General features: G+C 39.9%; 1 protein-coding gene across 13 annotated transcripts in view; it reads right to left on the reverse strand.

The window, feature by feature from the left end:
- ppfia1 (PTPRF interacting protein alpha 1) overlaps window positions 1-25,307 on the reverse strand; it is a 194,641-nt gene that overhangs the window by 8,607 nt on the left and 160,727 nt on the right. For 10 of the 13 annotated variants that reach the window (XM_073815710.1, XM_073815709.1, XM_073815711.1 and 7 more), the window contains 3 exons: window positions 9,146-9,172; window positions 8,517-8,692; window positions 6,761-6,858 (listed from right to left, as the gene is read on the reverse strand). In XM_073815710.1, coding sequence (XP_073671811.1) covers window positions 6,761-6,858; window positions 8,517-8,692; window positions 9,146-9,172 — 301 coding nt within the window. The remainder of the gene's footprint in view (window positions 1-6,760; window positions 6,859-8,516; window positions 8,693-9,145; window positions 9,173-25,307) is intronic. The other 3 variants (XM_065272905.2, XM_073815712.1, XM_065272906.2) reach the window with 1 other exon arrangement.

Raw genomic sequence — 25,307 nt, forward strand, 5'->3', positions numbered from 1 at the left:
CTGTTATTTCATTCAATTTAGAAGTTAACCTTTAACAAATTCAAGCTGAAAACATTCATAAGAGCGCAAAACAAGTTCTTGTTTTGTATCTTGTAACGTTTTTGTTATATAATATTGCTTATTAAAATTATAACAAAAATAAACTTTGCATTAAAAAGTAATAAATAATCCACTCTTGGTCAGCAGTTCCAGTCCATCTCCCTAAACAGAGAGTGTGTTCACAAAGTGTAAAAAAGGTTAAGACAGAATATATTAGATCCCAGGTAAAAATAAAGCATGCTTCAATGTGCTGAAACCACTTAAACACTAGCAAGTATACATTTGTAAGGTATGTAAAGTTATGCTACAAATATACTTATTAAAATTAAAGTTCTACTTGAGCAGTTCGAAAGAATACCAGTTACACTTAGGGTGTACTCACACTATCCAAACCAAACCACGCTTGGGCGCGTTTGACCCACAAAGCCTGGTTCGTTTGACTAGTGTGATTGCTCTGTACCGCACCCGAGCGCGGATTGGTTAATCGCCCCACGGCCGGGTTGCAGAGGTGGGCTGGAGCGCGGTTCACTTGGGCTCAGAAGCGGTAGGCTGTGGTGTGAGCGCGATTCAAAAGTTGAAAACTTCAGTTGCGCGAACACTCACCTTCATCTGCCTCCGTAAAAACATTTTGATGCGCACAGCGGGGTTACATGAATGTCCTAGCTGCACACGTGACAGATCAACTAAGCAATATGATGACATGTGAGAGGCTGTCTGTAATCGCGCACCAAACGAGTCCGGATAAAAAACCCAGACTTAACATTATGATGGGTTCCAGTGTTAAGAGAGCGTTTTACTTCCTGCTTTTTTCAAAACAATCTCATCTTAATGATGAAAGCGCACCCAGGCTTGGATCAATAAATGTACAGTGTGAGTGCGTGCATCGGGGGTAGTAGGGAGGGGTGACAATCTCGCTGGGGCTTGGCAGGGAACTACACTGCGACCATTTTGGTCGCATATGCGACCTTTTGAAATGTGATTGCGACCCTAAATTTTAATGACACCAGACTCTGCCAGTCGGAGATCACCAAAGATACTATTAAAGAGGTGTGTGAAATTGCAAAAACAATGTCAGACAATGTAATTTGCTCTGGTCCCCTCCCCGCCTACCGGGGGATGAAACTTACAGTAGATTAGTGTCTCTTCATGGCTGGATGTCAAAGTGGTGCCCTCAGCATAACGTAGGGTTTATAGACAATTGGAAGCATTTCCAGGGAAGACCTGACCTGCTAAAGAGAGATGGCCTCCATCCGTCTCCGGAAGGAAGTGCTATACTCTCTAGAAATCTGACCAAAAGTCTTACTTTTGATATTGTCTGACTATCCAGGGCCCAGGTCAGGGAACAGACAGATCGGCTTACCCATCAGTCTGTTAGCTGCCTTGACATGTCAAGATCACATATATCCCAGCACATAGAGCCTTTTTTACAAAAGTACCAACACATCTCGACTGTGTCTGTTCCTCGAACAAATAAATACAGAGCACCGTTTACCTCGTCTCGTACAAATCTTATTAACATAAAATTAGAACACAATACATTAACAGATGAAACTCAAATGTTAAAATTCTGCCTTCTTAACAGTAGATCGCTTACCAATAAAGAACCTATTATTAATGAAATAATTACTCACCAAAACTTAGATGCACTCTGTTTAACAGAGACCTGGCTTAAAGCAGACGATTACATCAGTTTAAACAAATCCACACCACAAGATTATTATTATAAACGCGTTCCTCGTCTAAAAGGGAGAGGGGGTGGTGTAGCTACAATATACAACAAAATGTTCAAAGTAAACCATAAATCCGAACTAAAATTTAATTTGTTTGAAATATTACTGTTAAATATGGAAATAACTGATCGTAACAACAAACAACTTTCGTTCATTTAAGCTACCATATATAGGCCTCCGGGCCACCACACAGATTTTCTTAAAGAAATAGCAGACTTCCTATCTGAGCTTACAGTCACTGTAGATAAAGCTCTTATCGTTGGTGATTTTAATATCCATAAGGATAAGCCAAAAGATGCATTAGGACGTGCGTTTATCTATGTTCTAAATTCTCTCGGTATTAAACAAAACGTGTCAGGGCCCACGCATACTCGTAAGCACACATTAGACTTAATTCTGTCACTCAGACTCAATATTAATGACATCGAAATATCACCCCAGAGCGATGCCGTTTCAGACCATTGCCTTGTGTCATACACAATACTTCTAGATAGGACGGCTAAGTCTACAACATGCTACAGATTAGCCAGAACAATCATTTCCACCACTAAAAATAGCTTTATTAGCACTCTTCCAGACCTGTCTCAAATGAAACATGTAGCAGATAACCGTGAAGATCTGGATATTAAAATAGAAAACCTGAACAACCTTGACCAGGGAGATCTTAATAACTTTAGACCAATCTCAAATCTAGCTTTTCTTTCTAAAATATTAGAAAAAGTAGTGGCAAGCCAGCTACGCACATTCATAGCGAATAATAATACATATGAAAAGTTCCAATCAGGATTCAGGCCCTACCATAGCACAGAAACAGTGCTGCTTAGAGTTACAAATGACCTCCTATTAACATCCGATCGTGGTGAAATCTCAATCCTTATATTACTAGACCTTAGAGCAGCCTTTGACACAATAGATCACATAATCCTACTCAATAGACTAGAAAACTATGTTGGCATCAGTGGTCAGGCGTTAGCCTGGTTTAAATTGTACAGCTAACAGTTAAATATCGCATACAATTTAAAATATTACTAATCACCTACTAAGCCTAACATGGCCTAGCGCCCTCGTATATTAAAGATCTACTATCAGAATACAATCCACCACGTAAACTGCGATCACAAAATTCTGGTTACTTAATTATCCCTAGAATATCAAAAGTGTCTAAAGGTGGTAGATCCTTTTCCTACGTGGCCGCTAAGCTCTGGAATTATTTACCAAAAAATGTTCGAGTATCAGACACAGTCGAGCAATTTAAATCTAAACTTAAGACATTCTTCTTTAACAAAGCATTCACATAGAATGTCCAGTAAATGTACTTTTCCCGCAGTAGTTATTTTGTCTAGAACAAAGCACTCACATACCTCATATGGGTAATTTACTCTTGCCGCAATAGTTAGCCTGTCTGGAACCGAGCTGAATTAAAACACTATAATGTATGACATTTGCATTACATGCGAATGGCCCCTACGCTAATAGAATTCTGTTTTTGTCTCCTTGTCTCGTCCTCGACCCCGAGGACAATGAGACAAACAGACCCAGTTCCTGCTGTGAAGGTCATCGCACCACTGATCTACTGGCTGTCCTTCAACGTGATGCCCAGCCGATGCGCGACCAACAACCACCGGCTGAACCAGTTTAATCCGCTTACCCGCTTCCTATCCCTACCGTGTCTATATATATATAAATATATATTAATTTCTCCCTGGGGTTTTTTGTTCTTCTAGGAGTTTTTTCCCACCGGGTTTTCTCCTAAGGGGTTTTTTTAGTCCCAGGGAGAGTCAGCCAACTTTGGCTTAACTTAGTACAGTATACGTTACATTATTAATACGCTCGCTTGTACGGTTTATCCTTAGCCGCTATATGCTACTTATACTATCTATTGATTTTCAGTGTTCTCCTCTACATCTACTCATGTAAAGCTGCTTTGCAACAATTAACAATTGTGAAAAGCGCTATATAAATAAAATTGAATTGATTATTTTTTCAATGAATTGGGTCGGTGCAACGGGAAGCTTGTGTCACATTGTATCCTTCCATGTGTCTGAACTTGAGCAGAGTTTTACCATTAGAGGTCTTCACAGAATACCCGAGACCCGTGCAGTTCCGGGTTTATATTTTAAATGGTCAGTCGCGTCGAGGTCGGTCCTAGTTTAATTACTTCGGGTCCCAAGTGATTAATATTTTGTGTAAAACCTGAGTCGATCGGAGAACGGCCCGATCGCTACCGTGCTAAATCTCGAGGGCAGTTTTAGCGTGCCTTTGCTTTCTATGGCGATCACAACTGGGTCTTGTTACGACCACAAGCTGCATTTTCTTTAATATAATGTGAAATTAATATTAATGTTCAATAAATCAAAGTATTGTGTTGTGTCACACATTATTAGTTCTTTGTCACATGTATAGTAGACCATTTTTTGTCAGTGGGTAATGATTGCCCTTTTCACAGGCTACCACCAAAAGTAAATTTCAGATCTGTGGGAAACACTGCAATGTTTAAAAGATGGCAAGTAAAATTAAAAGCACATCTGTATGCAATACAGTTTCATTATTGTTCATTATTATCCATTATATAATATAACTAATTTGTGCGACCAAATCATGTTTTGCGCCAGTAACTGAAAAAGTTAGTAGCGCAAGTGCCACCAGTGGAAAAGGTTAGTGTAGTTCCCTGCTTGGTTTGGATAATGTGAGTGCGGCCTTAAAGGCACAAAAGAGGATGTTTTGTTTTATACATTTGTGCAATATTACTTGAAACTGTCTTTTACTAACTGATAAAATACTATTTATTAGGTGCACTGAAAGTAATAATATTAATATACGTCATCTGTGCACAAAGTAGGGCCTTAAAAACATCAGCCAATCGCTGATGCGGTCTGTCATCACATCAGCGATTTGGCCCTCTGGCTTGTCAATCACTGCCAATTACGATCCTTGTGAGAGACGTGCGCGCTCCAGTAACTTTACACAGGCGACGCATGCGCATGAAACTCCGTCTTTAGTTTCGGTTTGTTTTCATTGTCGATCCTGCTTTCCTCCTCGAATTTGCACCATGGTAGAGAAGAAACGCAAAGGAGGATGCAAAAGAAAGACTTTTTTGAAGTCGCTGAGAAAAGGAGATAATTGTCGGAAGAACGTACTGTAACCAGAGTCTTTATTGGAGAACATTTCAACGCTGGAGAGCAATGAAGGAACAGAGAGATGTCAAGACAGACGCGCAGTTCTCAAAAATTCTTCTCGACAGGTAACACTCATTATTTTTTCTTTGGGGAATAATTATTGTTATACTGTTATTCAGGTATATTGACGTTGTTCTTGTACTGTAGTTGTAAGGCAGTCTGCTACATGCTAGTTGAAATGGGAGTAGTGTCGACTGATCTAACTGTTACGTCTTATGTGTTTATTATCATATAATTTCACATAATGAATCCACAGATGCGACACAGCATATGCCAGTGCTAAACAAACACTCGTGTTCAAATACTCGTGCACGAGTTTTGGAAGTCGTTCCCTAGAAAGCAACTGTGAAGTAGGGGGTCTGTTCTTACGCATGCGCTCATTTCAAAAACTCAGTAACGGTCTTTGGATTCTCAGTCGGCAAAAACATCCTCTTTTGCACATTAAACTAGATTTTTTTTTAAATAAATGATGTCTCAAAACAAAACTTACATGTTCTTAATTTTAAGAAGTACTTAAGACAAATGTGTTATATTAGCCACAAAATTAGGGCGCGAATATAGTACATTTACTAAGTGTACTTAAAAAAAGTGTATTCTATTTAAGTGCACTTTTTTCACATGGGATAGCATTTGTTAACTCTTAACACCCCACCCTGGACCTCACTAATTTTCAAACTCTGGCTACGGCCATGATTTAAAACTAAAATTTTTGCAACTCTACAGATCTTTTTTGTGCACAGACATCATTTAACACTCTAAAAACAAAGAAAAACATGAAATCAGCTCATATGACTCATCATCAACGTACCGTAAAACTTCAAATAATAGCCCGGGCTTTTATTTTCCCAAACCTATCATCACACCAGGCGTCTAAAAGAGACAGGCGTCTATAAGAGACAGGCTTTTAATTTAATTGTTCCAGCATGACATCAGGAGGTTACCACATATTACGTTTTATTTTTAATTTGAATGTGTTTAACAAATTAGTTTGTGTAATAACAACAGTCTTAAATTATTGGCAGTATAAATATAGCAAACAAGGATATGTTTTTTTTATTGGTTGTTGCGTGAAATCTTACCCAGATACAACAGTGCTATTTTCTGATTGGCTATTGTGTAGCCTCTTTCTCTTTTTTTTGTATTGGCTCGCTCGACTAGAACTCTAGGGAAGACGAGCTTGATAGAGAGAGAGAGAGCAGTGCGGCCAGATACATTTTGGCGCTGCAGCATATTAAATATGATAAATAGTGTTTCCGCGCGAGAAATACAATGTGTGGCGGGAGTGCATGCATGACAAAAGACTGAAAGCCTGGCTATTATCAGCGGCCTCAAAACACTACTGGCCCAAAGGGAAAAGTCCCGACTCCCGATTGCCTCTTCGCTACTGTCATCATCACCTCAATCCTGGCGACGAAGCTCGTTGTGTTGTCATAGTGATGAGTAACGGAACGACTGCGTCTGTCACGTGACATCTACAGGTAATCAAAACTTTAGCGTGTGTAATCTGCACCATAGAACTGTCTTAAACAGACTATCTGACGGGTTTTAGAAGATTAAATACAACCCGAAACTAAAAAACAGACCAGGCCTTTATTTGAGACAGGCGTTTATTTACCCAAACCTATCGTCACACCAGGCGTCTAAAAGAGACAGGCGTCTATTTGGGACCCGGCTATTATTTGAAGTTTTACGGTACGTTACATGTTTTATTCTGACATGACACTTAGTGGAGTCATTAAAACTTTTAAGCCTTCCACTTCAAATCGAATGAAATTCCCTTTCACACACCAAATCATGTATTTTTGACATGCTCACCTTTGACTTCAATCTGAGATTCATCACGCCTATGTTCAAGTTCCTTTCTGTCGTAGTTCAGTCTTCTTAAGCACATGACACCACACTGAAAGCTGTTCCTATAGGGAAAAACATCACACATATACAATGAGCTTCAGCTTACAGAGGGTCCATGACAATAGCCCAGGAGCATAACAGAGTCAGGTAAAAATCACAGTTTTTTGCACTTTTACGTCTTCGGCTTTATACAACTTACACTTTAAGACTCAAAAACACTATATGGATTTTCTTGTTGATCGTCACAATCACTGTTAGTTTGCTCACATGGGCTTAAAGATTAAAGTATTTCTGCATAATGTTCCTAGAGCTGCTGGGCAGCAGCGCCTGCTGGGGAGCAGCGCCAAAGAAATAAATTTTTTTTTGCTGATTCAATTATTTCCAAGACTATAAAATGTCACAGTACCTATCCTACAATAGCTAGTTTGTCCAGAACAAAGCATTCACATAACTCATCTGGGAAATATACTTATGCCGCAATAGGTAGCCTGTCTGGAACCAAGCGGATTTTAAGCCACAATATTGTATGACACTTGCATTACATGCGAACGGCCCCTACGCTAAATAGGATTCTGTTTTCTCTCGCTGTCTCATCCTCGACCCCGAGGACAATGAGACAAACAGACCCAGTTCTTGCTGCTGTGCAGGTCATCACACCACTGATCTACTGGCTGTCCTTCAACGTGATGCCCAGCCGATATGCGACCAACAACCACTGAACCACTTTAATCCGCTTACCTGTTTCCTATCCCTATCGTGTTTATATATATATATATATATATATATATATATATATATATATATATATATATATATATATATATATTAGTGATGCAGCAATACTCTTAGTTCACGGTTCAATACATATTTCAGTTCTTGTCCACGGTTTTCGGTTCGGTTTCGGTTCTGATGCCTTGGCCTATTAAATTGTTTTTAATTATTCTATGCTTAGGTAACAGGAACAGTGAGATGTTCAGAATAAAAAATACTGGTTTTAATTACAGTTCTCTTTATTCATTAACAAGCCCAATTTGCGTCATTCCCATTGCCCCACGCGAATTTGCATCTTTACATTGATGTTGTATGTAATCTACACGCGCAAATAATTAATCCACACCTCAGATTTAAAAGACATTCGTGCTGTTTCTTTTTGTTGTCGTACTTCTGTTGGGTGTGTGCACGCGAATGAAATCTGACACCAGCATTGCAAGCAGAGTTCAAGCAGAGTTAAAGCAGCTAGCGCACAGTGACTGGATATCAACTCGCTGTGGCGTTTATAAGCGTGCAGATCACGCGGATGCTCACATTAACAAAAGTGCAGGGAATATAAAACTGAGAGATTTGGATGGATAAACCGAAAAAACGCAATTCACATGCGCGTATTGGACGTGGGGGTCGAACCGAACGGTTCAATAATGTATTGAGAATTGTGGCATTCCTAATATATATATATATCTCAGGGTTTTTGTCCTTCTAGGAGTTTTCCCACAGGGTTTTTCTTCCCGAGTTAGCCAACATTGGCTTAACTTAGCACTTTACTGTATACGTTACATTATTACTACGCTCGCTTGTATGGTTTATTCTTAGCTGCTGTATTCTTCTTCTTATATTATCTATAGATTATTGTGTGTTTTCCCCTACATCTGTTCATGTAAAGCTGCTTTGAAACAATTAACAAGATCAACAAATAAATTGAATTAAACAGTTGAACATGACTGACCTGTGTAAACTGTCCACCATTTTGAGCTGACCACGGAGGTCTTTCTTGGTCAGATGATCCAGCATACGGGCGTCTACCAGTGACTCCATGAAGTAACTGCGATACTGAGGCAATCCGAGACTTGGCAGCCAGTCATTACCGATCCACTCGTGGTTCATGTCACCATAGGCTAGAGTCTGAGCACAAACACAACATACATACGCACATAAAACAGATGTGGCCTCATACAGCTGGATACCCAACATGAATCTGAAATATAATAAGAGAGTTTCACATTTGGAAAAGCTGTTCAGACACTTCAGGGCAACAAAGTAGGTTTTTCTGGGATTACATCAAAGAAGTGAAAACCAGGGGAATTCTCATACTTGATCTTTAACCAATATGGATATTACTCTGGCTCTTGTATGATTCAATAGCATGAAATGTTTAACTTTCTCAAGCACCTGCTGATTGACTAAATATACATGTAATAAACACAAATAATATCAGTTGGTGTGATAAAAATGTAGTTAAAAAAATGTGCAGCAAATAACATTATCAAAGATCAAATACACAAGAAGAAACGTTATGTTTACTAAAGAAAGAGATTGTTGAGAGAATGTTCATGTGTGTGGTGAAATGGTTCAGACCTGGGCCCAGCTGCCCTCCTCATCCTCCTGGTGTTAGAGCAGGTTAGCATGCAGAGTGAGCGGAAGTGAGAGATCTTTTGTGAATTATTAGTTTAAAGTTCAAGATGTACTACTATTAAATTCAGCAAAACAACTGCTGACAAATAAATAAAGAAAAACCTACAGTATATATTATGAAGGCTTATATTTCACCCTTAAATTATAAATGTTGAACAAGATTTGTAGCTCTGTTAATGGCTCAGCATGCCACACCAACATTGAACTATTTTATATGCATATACACTATATGGACAAAAGTGTTGGGACGCCTGACCATTATATCAGCAGAGATTTTGACACTGCGAATAAATTCTCCCCCCTCAGTTGTACACCAGCTGAGACACCTGTTAAAAGTGCCCTTGTTATAGGTGATTCTATTCTTAGGAATGTGTAAATAAAGGCACCAGGAGCCAGAGTGTCTGACATTAGATCCAAACTTAAAGTGCAGGCAATGCTAAGCACAAGGTCTCTAAGATTGTTATTTACATCGGCACTATTGACACCAGACTCTAAAATATTAAAGAAGTGTATGAAATTGAAAAACAATGTCAGACAAAGTAATATGCTCTTGTCCCCTCCCCGCCTACGGGTGATGAGACGTATAGTAGATTAGTGTTACTTCACAGCTGGATGTCAAGGTGGTGCCCACAGGATAATAGACAATTGGAAGCATTTCTGGAGGAGACCTGTCCTGCTAAAGAGAGATGGCCTACATCCGTCCCAGGAAGGAGTTGCTGTATTCCTGACTATCCAGGGCCCAGGTCAGGAAACAGACAGATCAGCTTAACAGTCCGTCTGTTAGCTGCCTTGACATGTTAAGAACACACATATACCAGCACACAGAGTTTATATTACTAAAGTAACATCATCATTTCGACTGTGTCTGTTCCTCTTTCAAACCAATACAGAGCACAGAGCACTCATACAAATCTTGTTAATATAAAAGTAGAAAACAATACATCAACAGACGAAAATCAAATGTTAAAATTTGTCCTTCTTAACATTAGATCACTTACCATTAAAGAACCTATTATCAATGAAATAATTACAGACCTAAACTTAAATGCACTCTGCTTGATAAAAACCTGGCTTAAAACGGACAATTACATTAGTTAAAATGAATCCACCCCACAAGACCTCTTTCATCCTAACTACTATCTACAGAAATTGCAGATTTCCTGTCTGAGCTAGTAGTCACTGTTGACAAAGCTCTTATTGTTTGGTGACTTTAATATCCACATTGATAACCCAAAAGATATGTTAGGACTAGTGTTTATGGATGTTCTCAATTAAAACAGGTTTTAGACTACTTCTAGATAGGATCGCTCGGTCCACACCAAGCTACAATTAGGCAAAACAATAATTTCCACTACTAATGGCGCTTTTCCATTGCATAGTACCCCACGGTTTAGTTTAGTTTGGGTCAGGTCAGCTCACCTCACTTTGGCGTGGTTAGCTTTTCCATCGAGTTTAGTATCACTTCGTAGTGGGAGGGATTATAGGCGTGTCGTTATATTTACGCTGCCTACTGCTGTGACATCATACACGTGAGAGCTGTTGTTGTACATTCCCATACATTCATTTATTTCTCAGTCTGCCACAAAATTAAAATTGGCCACCACAAATAGATGTTTGCTCATCGCGTTTATCCCTACCTCTGTCTCACATGACAGTTTCTGTTCAAACACCCGACCCGTGGCGTCAGTCGACGGCGCTCCGCTGAGCCTCATTCAAGTTGCATTTAAGCATATACAGTATAATGCGGACGTGCACGTCGCGAATGTGCCGCCACAAACTGCAAGTCTGGAAAAAACTGTAATGGTGTCCCGGATTCTCAACCTGCGGATGTTTTTCATCGCTAAAAGGGTGTTTGGAAACTTATAGCAGAACACAGATAACAACATGTTTGCTTGAGACAGCGCAAGCTAGCAGTAAGCTAAAGCTAATATTTACATTATAGCGATGACGTGACGATTCTCTCAGACCAATCAGTGATCTACAGTGTTTTCGCGTCACGTTTGGTATCAGCTCGGGTCGCTTGGAACCCCAACCGAGGTGGTACGAAAAAAAGGATCTGGTACTACGTACTGCACCCAATGGAAAAGCTCCCAAAAGTAAGCTGACCCGACCCAAACTAAACTAAACCGTGGGGTACTATGCAATGGAAAAGCGCCATAAGAAAGCTTAATTAGTACTCTCCCAGACCTGTCCCAAATGAAACATGTAGCAGATAACCGTGAGGATCTTGATACTGTAATAGAAACCCGAATAACCTCTGTTCTAGCACGTTGGAACTTGTTGCTTTCATTAGATCAAAGAGAATCAAGGAAAAAACGCCAGCACCATGGTATGACCATCATACCGCAACCCTTAAACCCCTAAAACCATCCAAATCATCATTGTTTATATTAGACCCTGTTCCCACAAAATTACTTAGAGGTATTCTCTGTCAGAACCAGTACTAAATATCTCTAACTAACGCTAGAACTAGGATACGTTTCAAAAGCTTTCAAACTGGCAGTTATAAGACTGCTCATAAAAAAGCCACACCTCAAACAGGGAAATCTTAATAATTTAATCCCAATCTCAAATCTCCCATTTTCTTCCTAAAATATTAGAAAAAGCAATGAAAAGCCAGCTATGCACCTTCTGAGTGAATAATAGTACATATGAAAAGTTCCAATCAGGATTCAGGCCCCACCATAGCACAGAGACAGCACTGCTTAGAGTTACAAATTACACCCCTTAAATTGTGGCGAAATCTCAATTCTTATATTACTAGACCTAAGTGCAAGCCTTTGACACAATAGATCACACAATCTTACTCAATAGACTAGAAAACTCTGTTGGTATCAGTGGTCAGGTGTTAGCCTGGTTTAGATTGCATCTAACCAACCGCTATCACTTTGTTTATGTAAATGTTTATCAATTCCCTGTTAAATACGGATTTAAAAGATTTGCATGCACAGAATAAAATTTGTAAGAATGTACTTGACATTGCAAGCATAAAATAAATTTGCATGTGCAAAAACAGTTTTGTAAAGGTGTAAATCAAGTTGTAAGCGTAAGAAAACAAGTTTTGCAACATTCTACTGTTAATCGTAATTGTAATTCATGTCTTGTAAAACTGAAACTTCATATTTACGCAAATAAGTATGAACTGTATGCATCTGACCTCAGTTTTTCCACGCTTACACTTTTGGCACAGTTTTTGCGCTGAAATACTGCCAAAACCATTGCAAGTCTGCAAACAGTGGTGTGCAATCAAAAACACAGTTGCATGAACGGCAAATATGAATTAATCACGCAAAATCTGTCTCTGTGTGTAAAATAAGCCAGTTGTAAATGACTTGTTGCATACGGAGGGAAAACTATTTCCTGAAATAACCCGATATCTACTGGTCCCTCTGCGCTTGCAGTTTTGTCACTATTCTCCCACTGATTTGAGTTTGCAAGCGCGGGTGGGAAGGTGGGGTTATGAAATGAGGCTCCTGATGACTCATTGTTTTCTCTTTTCTGATTGGTTCAATATAACGCCAGGACTTTTCTCAACCACTTGACCGTAGCCTGCCTGTAGTCTTGCTTACTAGAAGACTGCTGCTTGTTTTTACTTAAAACTTTCGTTTATACATTACAGTAAAACTGCTCTCATTAATAGCTTCATTCATAAACATAATTTTGTTACTTCTGTTGTTGTTTGATTTTTCTGTGATAGTAGACCTACTTACAGTAACTTGTTTAGTAAATACGTTAAATAGAATATAGCTTTGAATTGGAATTATATGCTACACTGTTCTACTAACAATAAGGAATACATCCATGTGCTCCATCATAGACCATAATAATATGTCAAGGAATGGAGTAGCCTACTATTTATAAAATTACTTAATAAGAAATGACTAAATGTAGAACCAAATACTCCATCCTAGTCTATTAAAGGAGCTGTCTGCAGTGTTCCTACTTAAACTAATCCCTTTTCAATTGCCTTTGTGTGAAGGGGTTGTAATCTCACATTAAAATGATCCACTTTGCGGGTTTTGCTATTACCTCTGAAAAAAACTATTATAATTTTTATGTGAAAGTACCGGGCCGGATTTGGCGCGAAATCCAGTGACGTCACCTGTATGCGCGCTCCCGAGCCTCTCGCCTCGTCTACCCAACAGCGACGACACTGTCTGATAACAGACTGAAACGACCATAACACAGACTCCAACACAAACTCCACATATTGTGAAGAAAAAAAGTTATCTGCTGAAGCTCGTATAAGGCCAAACGTGAATCGGATCAACTTAGGACAAAAACACGGATTAACATTGGCAGGGCATTTGAATTATGGAGAATCCTCTGCTTTGTTTTGGGTATAAAAACGGATCCGGAGTTGGCTTTCATCCCTTTGGACAGGTAAGCTAACATTACTACAAAGCATGTCAAATAAATTTCGATTATGTGCTTTAGTTTTTTAGATGTTGTTTCGGTTTGCTAGCCTTCGCTTTAGCGTGTTTGCCCAGCCGTGGTCGATCGATGACGTAAAACTGCGGACGCGTTTATTTGCGTGCGTCCGCTTTTTAAAAGTCTTTAAACTCGTACAGTCTGACATTGATGGATACAGTGTGACATGGACTTAACTACGATATTGATCGCACAGTGTGGCAAGCAACAACCCTAAAGTACTATTAAAAATAGCACAGTATATACCGGGCTTTACTGTTAATTGTTCAGTGTAGTTCACTAATCGTTTTCGTTATCTTACCGTAAATTTACCTACTTAATACCACATTACATAGGCTAAATGCAGTCAATTAAATGTTGCAGTGGGAGTTTACCTGAGTTTCCAGCATGTTGTGTGATGCTTTCTCTAGTGTGTTACATCTCAGTCTAGCCGTCGCTCATGAGTTCGAGCACGCGCTTGTAAACTTATTGGTTGCAATCTGAAACATCGCCGCTAGAGGCCGCTGTAAATTACATACAGCGCCTTTAAACTGCCATGCTTTGATGTTCTTTCTCTGTTTTCTTGTTTCTATTTTATTTGAAGCTGCATTGGTATGATGAAATTTTTTTAAAACGCTACATAACTAAAATTGACTTTTTATATATTTTATATATATTGTTATTTATATATATTACATTATAATAAATAAATATATATATAAAAGAAACCCCACATTTTAGACTAACGGGGGCTCTAGTGAGCCACTTAAGAGACACGCCTATGTTTGACCTTTTTGTGCTTTTGTGTTTTTCTGGAGTCAAATCGCATAAATATTCTAGGAGGAGTATTTAAAAGTTCACTGCATGCAACTGTAAGGCTTAAACATGCCTTTAAAATAAAAGTAAAGTTTGACGCGTTGCCATGGGAACAGCATTCGAGATATCAAAAATCCCTTCACAATTTATCATCTACAATGTCTCAGCATCACGTTGACCACTTTTGGTGTCAATTGCATGATTTTTCAAGAAGGAGTATTTAAAAGAACATAGCATGGAACTGTCAAAAAAATCCAGCTTTGTGACTGACACACTTCCTGGCGCCTGGTGGTGGCGCTATACCCGGGAGTCACCATAGGCACATCAATGCGATCAGAATCTTCAGACGATCAAACACCCCGCGTGTCATCACAATAAGATATTTTTTGCCTTAGATATTAGACACTTCCTGTTTCTCTGAATTCGCCATAAATTTGTCGCCTCACCATGGCAGAACCGTTCGAGATATCAAAAATCCCTTCGCAATTTAGCAAGTACAATGTCTCGACATCATGATCACCACATTTGGTGTCATTCGCATGAATCCCCTAGGAGGAGTATTTAAAAGTTCACCGCATGCATTTTATAAACAATCCAAAATGGTCAACTTCCTATTGGGCGGGACTAATAGGTTTGAGTGCGAAAGTTGTTTGGGTTGATGAGATCTATATGCGTACCAACTCTCCTACATGTGCGTACATGTTTGCTCGATCTGTGTACCAGTGTTTGTTTTTGCATTACAGGGGGCGCTACAGAGCTCCCCTGCCATGCCCATGTTCTAGCCTTTGCCCGGTCCTAATGGCCGACAACTTTGAAGTCTGTGCCAAATTTCCGTTGTTTTTGAGCATGTTAAGGCACCCCAAAAGCATGCCAAGAGCTTAAATATGCCTGAAAATGAAAGTAAAGTTTGACGTGTTGCCATGGGAACAGCGTTCGAGATATCAATTCATCATCTACAATGTCTCAGCATCATGTTGATCACTTTTGGTGTCAATCGCATGAAAGTCCTAGGAGGAGTATTTAAAAGTTCACCACAGGCAACTGTTAAAAAATCCACCTTTTTTGACTGACACACTTCCTGGTGCCTGTTGGTGGCGCTATACCCGAGACTCACAATAGGCACATCGTTGCGATCGGAATCCTTGGCCGAACATACACACTGCGTTTCATCCCTAGAAGACATTTTTTGCTTTAGAAATTAGGCACTTCCTATTTCTCTGAATTCGCCATAAATTTGTCGCCTTGCCATGGCAACACCGTTCGAGATATCAAAAATCCCTTCGCAATTTAGCAAGTCCAATGTCTCAGCATCATGTTCACCACGTTTGGTGTCAATCGTATGAATTACCTAGGAGAAGTATTTAAAAGTTCATGACTGACACACTTCCTGGCCCCTGGTGGTGGCGCTATACCTGAGACTCACAATAGGCACATCGATGCGATCGGAATCTTCAGATGAACAAACGCCCCGCTTGACATCACAATAAGACATTTTTTGCCTTAGACACTTCCTGTTTCTCTGATTTCGCCACAACTTTGTCGCCATGCCATGGCAGAACCGTTCGAGACATCAAAAATCCCTTCGCAATTTAGCAAGTACAATGTCTCGACATCGTGATCACCACGTTTGGTGTCATTCACATGAATCCCCTAGGAGGAGTATTTAAAAGTTCACCGCATGCATTTTTTAAACAATCAAAAATATCCGACTTCCTGTTGGGCGGAGCTTAAATGTTAGAGGGCAAAAGTTGTTCGGGTCGATGAGATCTATAAGCATACCAATTCTCGTACATGTGCGTACATTTTTGCCCGATCTGTGCATCAATGGGTTTTTTTTTTTTGCATTACAGGGGGCGCTACAGAGCCCCAGTGCCACGCCCGTGTTCCAGCCTTTGGTTTTCTGCGATGACGGATGACTCTGACGTCTGTGCCAAATTTCAAGAGTTTTCGAGTATGTTAAGGCACCCAAAATGTCCAAAAATGTTAAAAAATAAATAAATAAATTCGAGCAAAAACAATAGGGCTTCGAACCTTTCGGTGCAGGCCACTCACAGACTCAGAGAGGGGTGGCACATTTAAATACATGTAAACAGTGAACTAGTGTAACTAGACCTACATTGAAGGTAACAATATTGTGTGTTAACTTGACATGAGATATGAAATAAATAACTGGACAGTAGAAGCACATGGCCTATGGTAAATGCAATCCAAGCAAGCATTTTTTCCATCATACATGTAAGGGGTGTCCTCGACTAAGGACTTGCATATTCAAATCAGAATTGTAGAATCTTTTGTAAGGCCAATTTTCTGAATAAAGATAGCTCCTCACCAAAGAACACAACATGGATGTACCATGAATGTCGGGATAACCAACTCTTTACGATTCACAGTGGACTTCCCACCGAGAGCACATTTGATTTTCAAAGATCACACCTTTAAGGGTGTCATGTAAAAGTGTAAGCAAACTTCAGTCAATGTTGATAGACACATCCCATCTTAGACATGAACCAATCACCTAGGGGTGGGTGGAATGACCAAAAATCTATTTCACGGAATGAGTCATTTTATTTCACGGAACAGTATATTTCACGGTATACATGTTTTTCAGTTTATATTGTTTTTTGATTATAAAAATGTACAGAAATTTGCCTCTCACTATAGCTTTTAACTAAATGCTTGCCGCAGTTTTAAAATATGAGCAATTTAAAGTTAATAATGTTAAAGTGAAAATGCCCAAAAGATAACAACAGATTGAGTCTTGATAAGACAGAATCTTCTTTATAATTGAGTTATTAATTTTATAGACTATTGAAGCTATAGTATGCCTTCATTGTATTTTGTATTTATGCATGTAAAATGAACAGGTATAAATATTTGCAAAAACCTACAGACAGGATAAAAACCTTTGAGACATTAAGCTCTAGATATTATAAATATGACAGGTGCTATGATGTGATGACCATGAAGTCTGTTTTAAGGTCTTGACTAGGGATGTCCCGATCAGGTTTTTTTGCCTCCGAGTCCGAGTTAATTGATTTTGAGTATCTGCCGATACAGAGTCCCGATCCGATACTTCTATAATACATAAAAAAAAGAATAAAGAAGAGCGAAAAAACAGAACCAGTCCAGGATGTTCCTTATGTCATGCATTGCTGTTTCTGTGTGGAGTCAAAAGAGTCTAACTTTTTGCCAGCGCATATGCAGATGTGTTAATAAATAATGAATATATAGTATATATGTTCAGGGGTTAAATTGGGGTTTGTTTTGTGGGGAGGCTCTGTTGGGAGGGAGGGTTCGAGGGGTAACATGTTTAATCCTGATGACAGCAAAGCACTGGGTGTGTTTCAATGAAATTTTGTATCTCTGTTAGGATTTAATAAGTTTCAGTTTTAAAGCTGTGCCACATGTTGACCCAAACTTTAAAACCTGAACTTTAAATTATGCAAATCTATGAGTCTGACACCCTATATGCATTTGGTGCACATGTCATTATGCACAATTGATCAAACTTTGAATGAAGTTATAAGACTTAACCCCCTTGACTCATTCTAGGCATAAGATAGGCTACCCAAAAAGACTCAATTAACAAGAAAAACAAAATACTGATTCAGCAATATATCTTATAAATTAGCCATAGAGATTCCCTAAGCTGGTCAGCAGTTAGTTATAAAATACCTATAGTTAGGTCGTGATTCATTTGTATAATCAAAATACATTATTTTATTAAACTATACAATCAGTTGTATCCAGTTATCTAGTTAACATTTTGTAATGAGATGAGTGACATGGCTATACATACTTTAATACTTTGTTTCTAGACTTCTATTAAGTTTTTTCGACATGGGCACCATTCTTACCTCTCTTTCTCTCTCTCTCTCTCTCTCTCATCTCTACAGTAATGTCAAATGATCCTGCGCGAATGCGCGTTCTTGAGGTTCTGAGTGAGACGCGGAACTGCGTCTGAGCACATGTTGACAATAACGATCAACACGTCGTTTAAATGAGCGGTAAAAACGCGGTTTTGTCGTGGGTTCCTTGCACGCACGAGTGTGAAGCCTATGAATGAAAGCACGTCAATAGGCTTGTTCGACTTCATGCGGCGCCGCAACAATCGACAGCCGGGTGACGTCAAACTGCCGCGAGAGTGATCCGCGAAATCATACGGAGGAGTTTGCTTTTAAATTGTCTCGCGGAACTTTGACGTCATGCAGCACCACAAGAACCGGCAGCCAGATGAAGTCGAACAAGCCTATTCTCTTCAGTTCACACGCACCAGCGCAGCGCGTACACTGGCGCGGAGCAGAGCGAGAACTTAATGGATTTTAAACCCTGCATATGTATCCGAGTCCTGATCGGGAGGTAACGTCCGATTCCGATCGAGTCTGAAACCGTGATCACGTGATCAGATCGGGACATCTCTAGTCTTGACGCCCTTTACTTTCTATTAGACCTTAACATTTGCATCTCTTTCTTGTCTTTCCTATCAAATATGTTTGTACTATAAGCAAATAGCGTGTCAAACTTAGCCACCTTGAAGGGATTAGCCACCTCATTGGTTTCAAGATGGCGCCTGTGTTGGGGACGCCGTCTGTCATTCACTTGTGTATATGGTTGTCTGGACTGTTCTTAAACTGTTACTCGCTTTTAACATACAACCCCAAATCAGAAAAAGTTGGGACACTGTAGAAATTGTGAGTAAAAAAAGGAATGGAATAATTTACAAATCTCATAAACTTATATTTAATTTACAATAGAATATAAATAACATATCAAATGTTGAAAGTGAGACAATTTGAAATGTCATGCCAAATATTGGCTCATTTTGGATTTTATGATAGCTACACATTCCAAAAAAAGTTGGAACAGGTAGCAATAAGAGGCCAGAAAATTTAAATGTACATATAAGGGACAGCTTAAGGGCTAATTTGCAACTTAATAGGTCAATTGGCAACATGATTGGGTATAAAAAAGCCTGTCAGAGTGGCAGTGTATGTCAGAAGTCAAGATGGGCAGAGAATCACCAATTCCCCCAATGCTGCGACGAAAAATAGTTTGCTGAGCTTCTCAGAGGAAAATTGCAAAGAGTTTGAAGTTATCATCATCTACAGTGCATAATATCATCCAAAGATTCAGAGAATCTGGAACAATCTCTGTGCGTCAAGGCCGGAAAACCATACTTGATGCCCGTGATCTTCGGGCCCCTAGATGACACTGCATCACATACAGGAATGCTAATGTAATGGAAATCATAACATGGGCTCTGGAATACTTCCAGAAAACATTGCGGTGAACACAATCCACCGTGCCATTCGCCGTTGCCCGCTAAAACTCTATAGGTCAAACAAGAAGCCATATCTAAACGCACAGGTGTTTTTCCTGGGCAAGGCTCATTTAAAATGGACTTTGGCAAAGTGGAAAACTGTTCTGTGGTCAGACGAATCAAAATTTGAAGTTCTTTTTGGAAAACTGGGACGCCATTTCATCCGGACTAAAGAGGACAAGGACATCCCAAGTTGTTCTTAGCGCTCAGTTCAGAAGCCTTTCAGGGAAGACCTTGCATTCTCCAACATGACAATGCCAGACCACATACTGCATCAATTACAACGTCAAGACTGCGTAGAAGAAGGATCTGAGCCCTGAAATGGCCAGCCTGCAGTCCAGATCTGTCACCCACAGAAAACATTCGGCGTATCATAAAGAGGAAGATGCGACAAAGAAGACCCCAAGACAGTTGAGCAACTAGAAGCCTGTATTAGACAATAATGGGACAACATTCCTATTACTAAACATTGGTCCTCCTCCAACTGTTCCTTATATGTACATTCAACTTTTCCAGCCTCTTATTGCTACCTGTCCCAACTTTTTTTGGAATGTGTAGCTCTCATGTAATCCAAAATGAGCCAATATTTGGCATGACATTTCAAAATGTTTCACTTTCTACATTTGATATGTTATCTATATTCTATAGCGAATAAAATATAAGTTTATGAGATATGTAAGTTACTCCATTCCTTAATTTCTACAGTGTGCCAACTTTATCTGATTGGGGGTTGTACGACCGCCAAACATTGTTGGATATTCGCAATTCTGTTGCTAAATCTTTGACCAACCAAAACACTTCTGAGCTGGACTGCCTTTTCAACTATACTTACGAATACATCAAACCGACCTTACCTGAATGTTTTTGCCGGTGGCCTCCTAGCATCACCCGGAAAAAGCGCAGGAGGAAACAGAGCATCCATCTTGAAGTGGACGTGGACGCGGAGGAGACATAGCTACCATTCTAAAAAGCTCTTTATTTGACCGCTGTCGTCTAACTCCAACTATGACATTTACCAGCTTTGAAGCTCAGATTCTTCATTTAGACTGGAATGGTCCAGTGTGTCTAGGGGTGATCTCCACATTCGACCACTGACTTTATACAGCATCTCACTGAACTAATTGGAAATATTGCTATAAGTTATGATCGCTTTTTATTGATGGGCGATTTTAACGTGCATGTTTGCTGCCCGTCTATACCCCTATCACATGACTTTTTAACTCCTTAAGTGGCGCTGTCCCGCTCACGGGACACCTAAGTTACGTCAATTTTTTCTATATAAATTTTATGTATATCACAACAAACTATATATTGTTGGAAAGGTCTAAGCCTCTAGAATACATATATCAACAGTGTTTTATAAAATAAATTATGTAGGGAGAGTAATTGATTCAATTTTAAAGAGAGTGCGCCTCAAAACATTTATATCCTGATAAATGTCACTGTCCCGCCAGCGGGACGCCAACATTTACTTCAGTGTTTTGCATGTGAATTATTATCCAATCATGACAAACTATATATCATTTGAAAGCTCTAAGAGTGTAGATTTCATTTATTAGGGCCCGAGCACCGAGGAGCAGGCCAGAATGGCCTGCACCGAAAGGTGCGAAGCCCTATTGTTTTTGCTCGGATTTATTATTTTTAGGGCCCGAGCACAGAGGAGCAGGCCAGAATGGCCTGCACCGAATGGTGCGAAGCCCTATTGTTTTTGCTCGGATTATTATTATTATTTTTTTTTTTTAACAGTTTTGGGCACTTTGGGTGCCTTAACATACTCGAAAACTCTTGAAATTTGGCACAGACGTCAGAGTCGTCTGTCATTGCGAACGGGCAAAGGCTGAAACACGGGCGTGGCAAAGGGGCTCTGTAGCGCCCCCTGTAATGCAACAGAAAACATTGGTGCACAGATCGGACAAACATGTACCCACCTGTACGGGAGTTGGTACGCATATAGAACTCATCGACCCGAACAACTTTCACCCTCTAACATTTAAGCTCCACCCAACAGGAAGTCGGCTATTTTGGATTGTTTAAAAAATGCATGCGGTGAACTTTTAAATACTCCTCCTAGGGGATTCATGCGAATGACACCAAATGTGGTGATCATGATGTCGAGACATTGTACTTGCTAAATTGCGAAGGGATTTTTGATATCTCGAACGGTGCTGCCGTGGCGAGTCGACAAAGTTGTGGCGAATTCAGAGAAACAGGAAGTGTCTAATATCTAAGGCAAAAAAATTCTTATTGTGATGCCAAGCGGGGTGTTTGTTCGCCTGAAGATTCCAATCGCAACGATGTGCCTATTGTGAGTCTCGGGTATAGCGCCAACACCAGGCGCCAGGAAGTCTGTCAGTCACAAAGGTGGATTTTTTTGACAGTTCCATCCGATGTTCTTTTAAATACTCCTTCTAGGATATTCATGCGATTGACACCAAAAGTGGTCAACATGATGCTGAGACATTGCAGATGATAAATTGGGAAGGGATTTTTGATATCTCGAACGCTGTTGCCATGGCAACGCGTCAAATTTTACTTTCATTTTAAAGGCTTATTTAATCCTGACAGTTGCATGCAATGTTCTTTTAAATACTCCTTCTAGGGAAATTATGTGATTCACACCAGAAGTGGTCAACATGATGCCGAGACATTGTAGATGATAAATAGTGAAGGGATTTTTGATATCTCAAACACTGTTCCCATGGCAACGCGTCAAACTTTTTACTTTCATTTTAAAGGCTTATTTTAGCCTGACAGTTGCATGCAATGTTCTTTTAAATACTCCTTCTAGGGAAATTATGTGATTCACACCAGAAGTGGTCCACATGATGCTGAGACATTGTAGACGCTAAATTGCGAAGGAATTTTGGACATCTCAAACGCTGTTCCCATAGCAACGCGTCAAACTTTACTTTTATTTTAAAGGCATATTTAAGCCTTTCAGTTGACGCCGATGTTCTTTTAAATACTCCTTCTAGGATATTCATGCGATTGACTCCAGAAGTGGTCAACATGATGCCAAAACATTGTAGATGAAAAATTGCGAAGGGATTTTTGATATCTTAAACGCTGTTCCCATGGCAACGCCCCAAACCTTACTTTTATTTCAGGCATATTTAGGGCTCTTGGCGTGCTTAGATTAACCTAAAAGTCGGCACACACATCAGAGTTGTCGGCTTTTAAGTGTGTACTAAAAGGTCAGATATAGGCGTGTCTCTTAAGTCGCTCACTAGCGCTCCCGTTTTTCTAAAATGTGGGGTTTCTTTTACCTACAGTCCCCAAATGGGTCAATATCAACATTAAATAGCCCACTGATATTTACCCACTTGATGCCCTTGCCCACCGTGCATCGTTTTCTCGGACGCACCGTGTAGCGGTAAAAAAACGTGCGAGGGCCCGCCATTGCTGCTTGCAGCTATATTTTTTTTTTTTTTTTTTTTTTACGTTTCGGGCCAATTTGGGGGCCTTAACATTCTCAAAAACTCTTGAAATTTGGCACAGACGTCAGAGTCGTCTGTCATTGCGAACGGGCAAAGGCTGGAACACGGGCGTGGCAAAGGGGCTCTGTAGCGCCCCCTGTAATGCAACAGAAAACATTGGTGCACAGATCGGACAAACATGTACCCACATGTACGGGAGTTGGTACGCATATAGAACTCATCGACCCGAACAACTTTCACCCTCTAACATTTAAGCTCCGCCCAACAGGAAGTCGGCTATTTTGGATTGTTTAAAAAATGCATGCGGTGAACTTTTAAATACTCCTCCTAGGGGATTCATGCGAATGACACCAAATGTGGTGATCATGATGTCGAGACATTGTACTTGCTAAATTGCGAAGGGATTTTTGATATCTCGAACGGTGCTGCCGTGGCGAGTCGACAAAGTTGTGGCGAATTCAGAGAAACAGGAAGTGTCTAATATCTAAGGCAAAAAATTCTTATTGTGATGCCAAGCGGGGTGTTTGTTCGCCTGAAGATTCCGATCGCAACGATGTGCCTATTGTGAGTCTCGGGTATAGCGCCACCACCAGGCGCCAGGAAGTCTGTCAGTCACAAAGGTGGATTTTTTTGACAGTTCCATCCGATGTTCTTTTAAATACTCCTTCTAGGATATTCATGCGATTGACACCAAAAGTGGTCAACATGATGCTGAGACATTGCAGATGATAAATTGGGAAGGGATTTTTGATATCTCGAACGCTGTTGCCATGGCAACGCGTCAAATTTTACTTTCATTTTAAAGGCTTATTTAATCCTGACAGTTGCATGCAATGTTCTTTTAAATACTCCTTCTAGGGAAATTATGTGATTCACACCAGAAGTGGTCAACATGATGCCGAGACATTGTAGATGATAAATAGTGAAGGGATTTTTGATATCTCAAACACTGTTCCCATGGCAACGCGTCAAACTTTTTACTTTCATTTTAAAGGCTTATTTTAGCCTGACAGTTGCATGCAATGTTCTTTTAAATACTCCTTCTAGGAAAATTATGTGATTCACACCAGAAGTGGTCCACATGATGCTGAGACATTGTAGACGCTAAATTGCGAAGGAATTTTGGACATCTCAAACGCTGTTCCCATGGCAACGCGTCAAACTTTACTTTTATTTTAAAGGCATATTTAAGCCTTTCAGTTGACGCCGATGTTCTTTTAAATACTCCTTCTAGGAAATTCATGCGATTGACTCCAGAAGTGGTCAACATGATGCCAAAACATTGTAGATGAAAAATTGCGAAGGGATTTTTGATATCTTAAATGCTGTTCCCATGGCAACGCCCCAAACCTTACTTTTATTTCAGGCATATTTAGGGCTCTTGGCGTGCTTAGATTAACCTAAAAGTCGGCACACACATTAGAGTTGTCGGCTTTTAAGTGTGTACTAAAAGGTCAGATATAGGCGTGTCTCTTAAGTCGCTCACTAGCGCTCCCGTTTTTCTAAAATGTGGGGTTTCTTTTACCTACAGTCCCCAAATGGGTCAATATCAACATTAAATAGCCCACTGATATTTACCCACTTGATGCCCTTGCCCACCGTGCATCGTTTTCTCGGACGCACCGTGTAGCGGTAAAAAAACGTGCGAGGGCCCGCCATTGCTGCTTGCAGCTATATTTTTTTTTTTATTTTTTTATTTTTACGTTTCGGGCCAATTTGGGGGCCTTAACATACTCAAAAACTCTTGAAAATTGACAGAGATGTCAGAGTCGTCGGCCATTAGGACCCGGCATAGGCTGGAACTCGGGCGTGGCAAGGGGGCTCTGTAGCGCCCCCTGTAATGCAAAAACAAACATTGGGGCACAGATCGGGCAAAAATTTACACACATGTACGAGAGTTGGTACGCATATAGATCTCATCGACCCAAACAACTTTCGCCCTCTAACATTTAAGCTCCGCCCAACAGGAAGTCGACTATTTTGGATTGTTTAAAAAATGCATGCGTTGAACTTTTAAATACTCCTCCTAGAGGATTCATGGGATTGACACCAAACATGGTGAACATGATGTCGAGACATTGGACTTGCTAAATTGCGAAGGGATTTTTGATATCTCGAACGG

This window comes from Paramisgurnus dabryanus, chromosome 9 (assembly GCF_030506205.2).
Source record: "Paramisgurnus dabryanus chromosome 9, PD_genome_1.1, whole genome shotgun sequence".
Lineage (NCBI taxonomy): Eukaryota > Metazoa > Chordata > Actinopteri > Cypriniformes > Cobitidae > Paramisgurnus > Paramisgurnus dabryanus.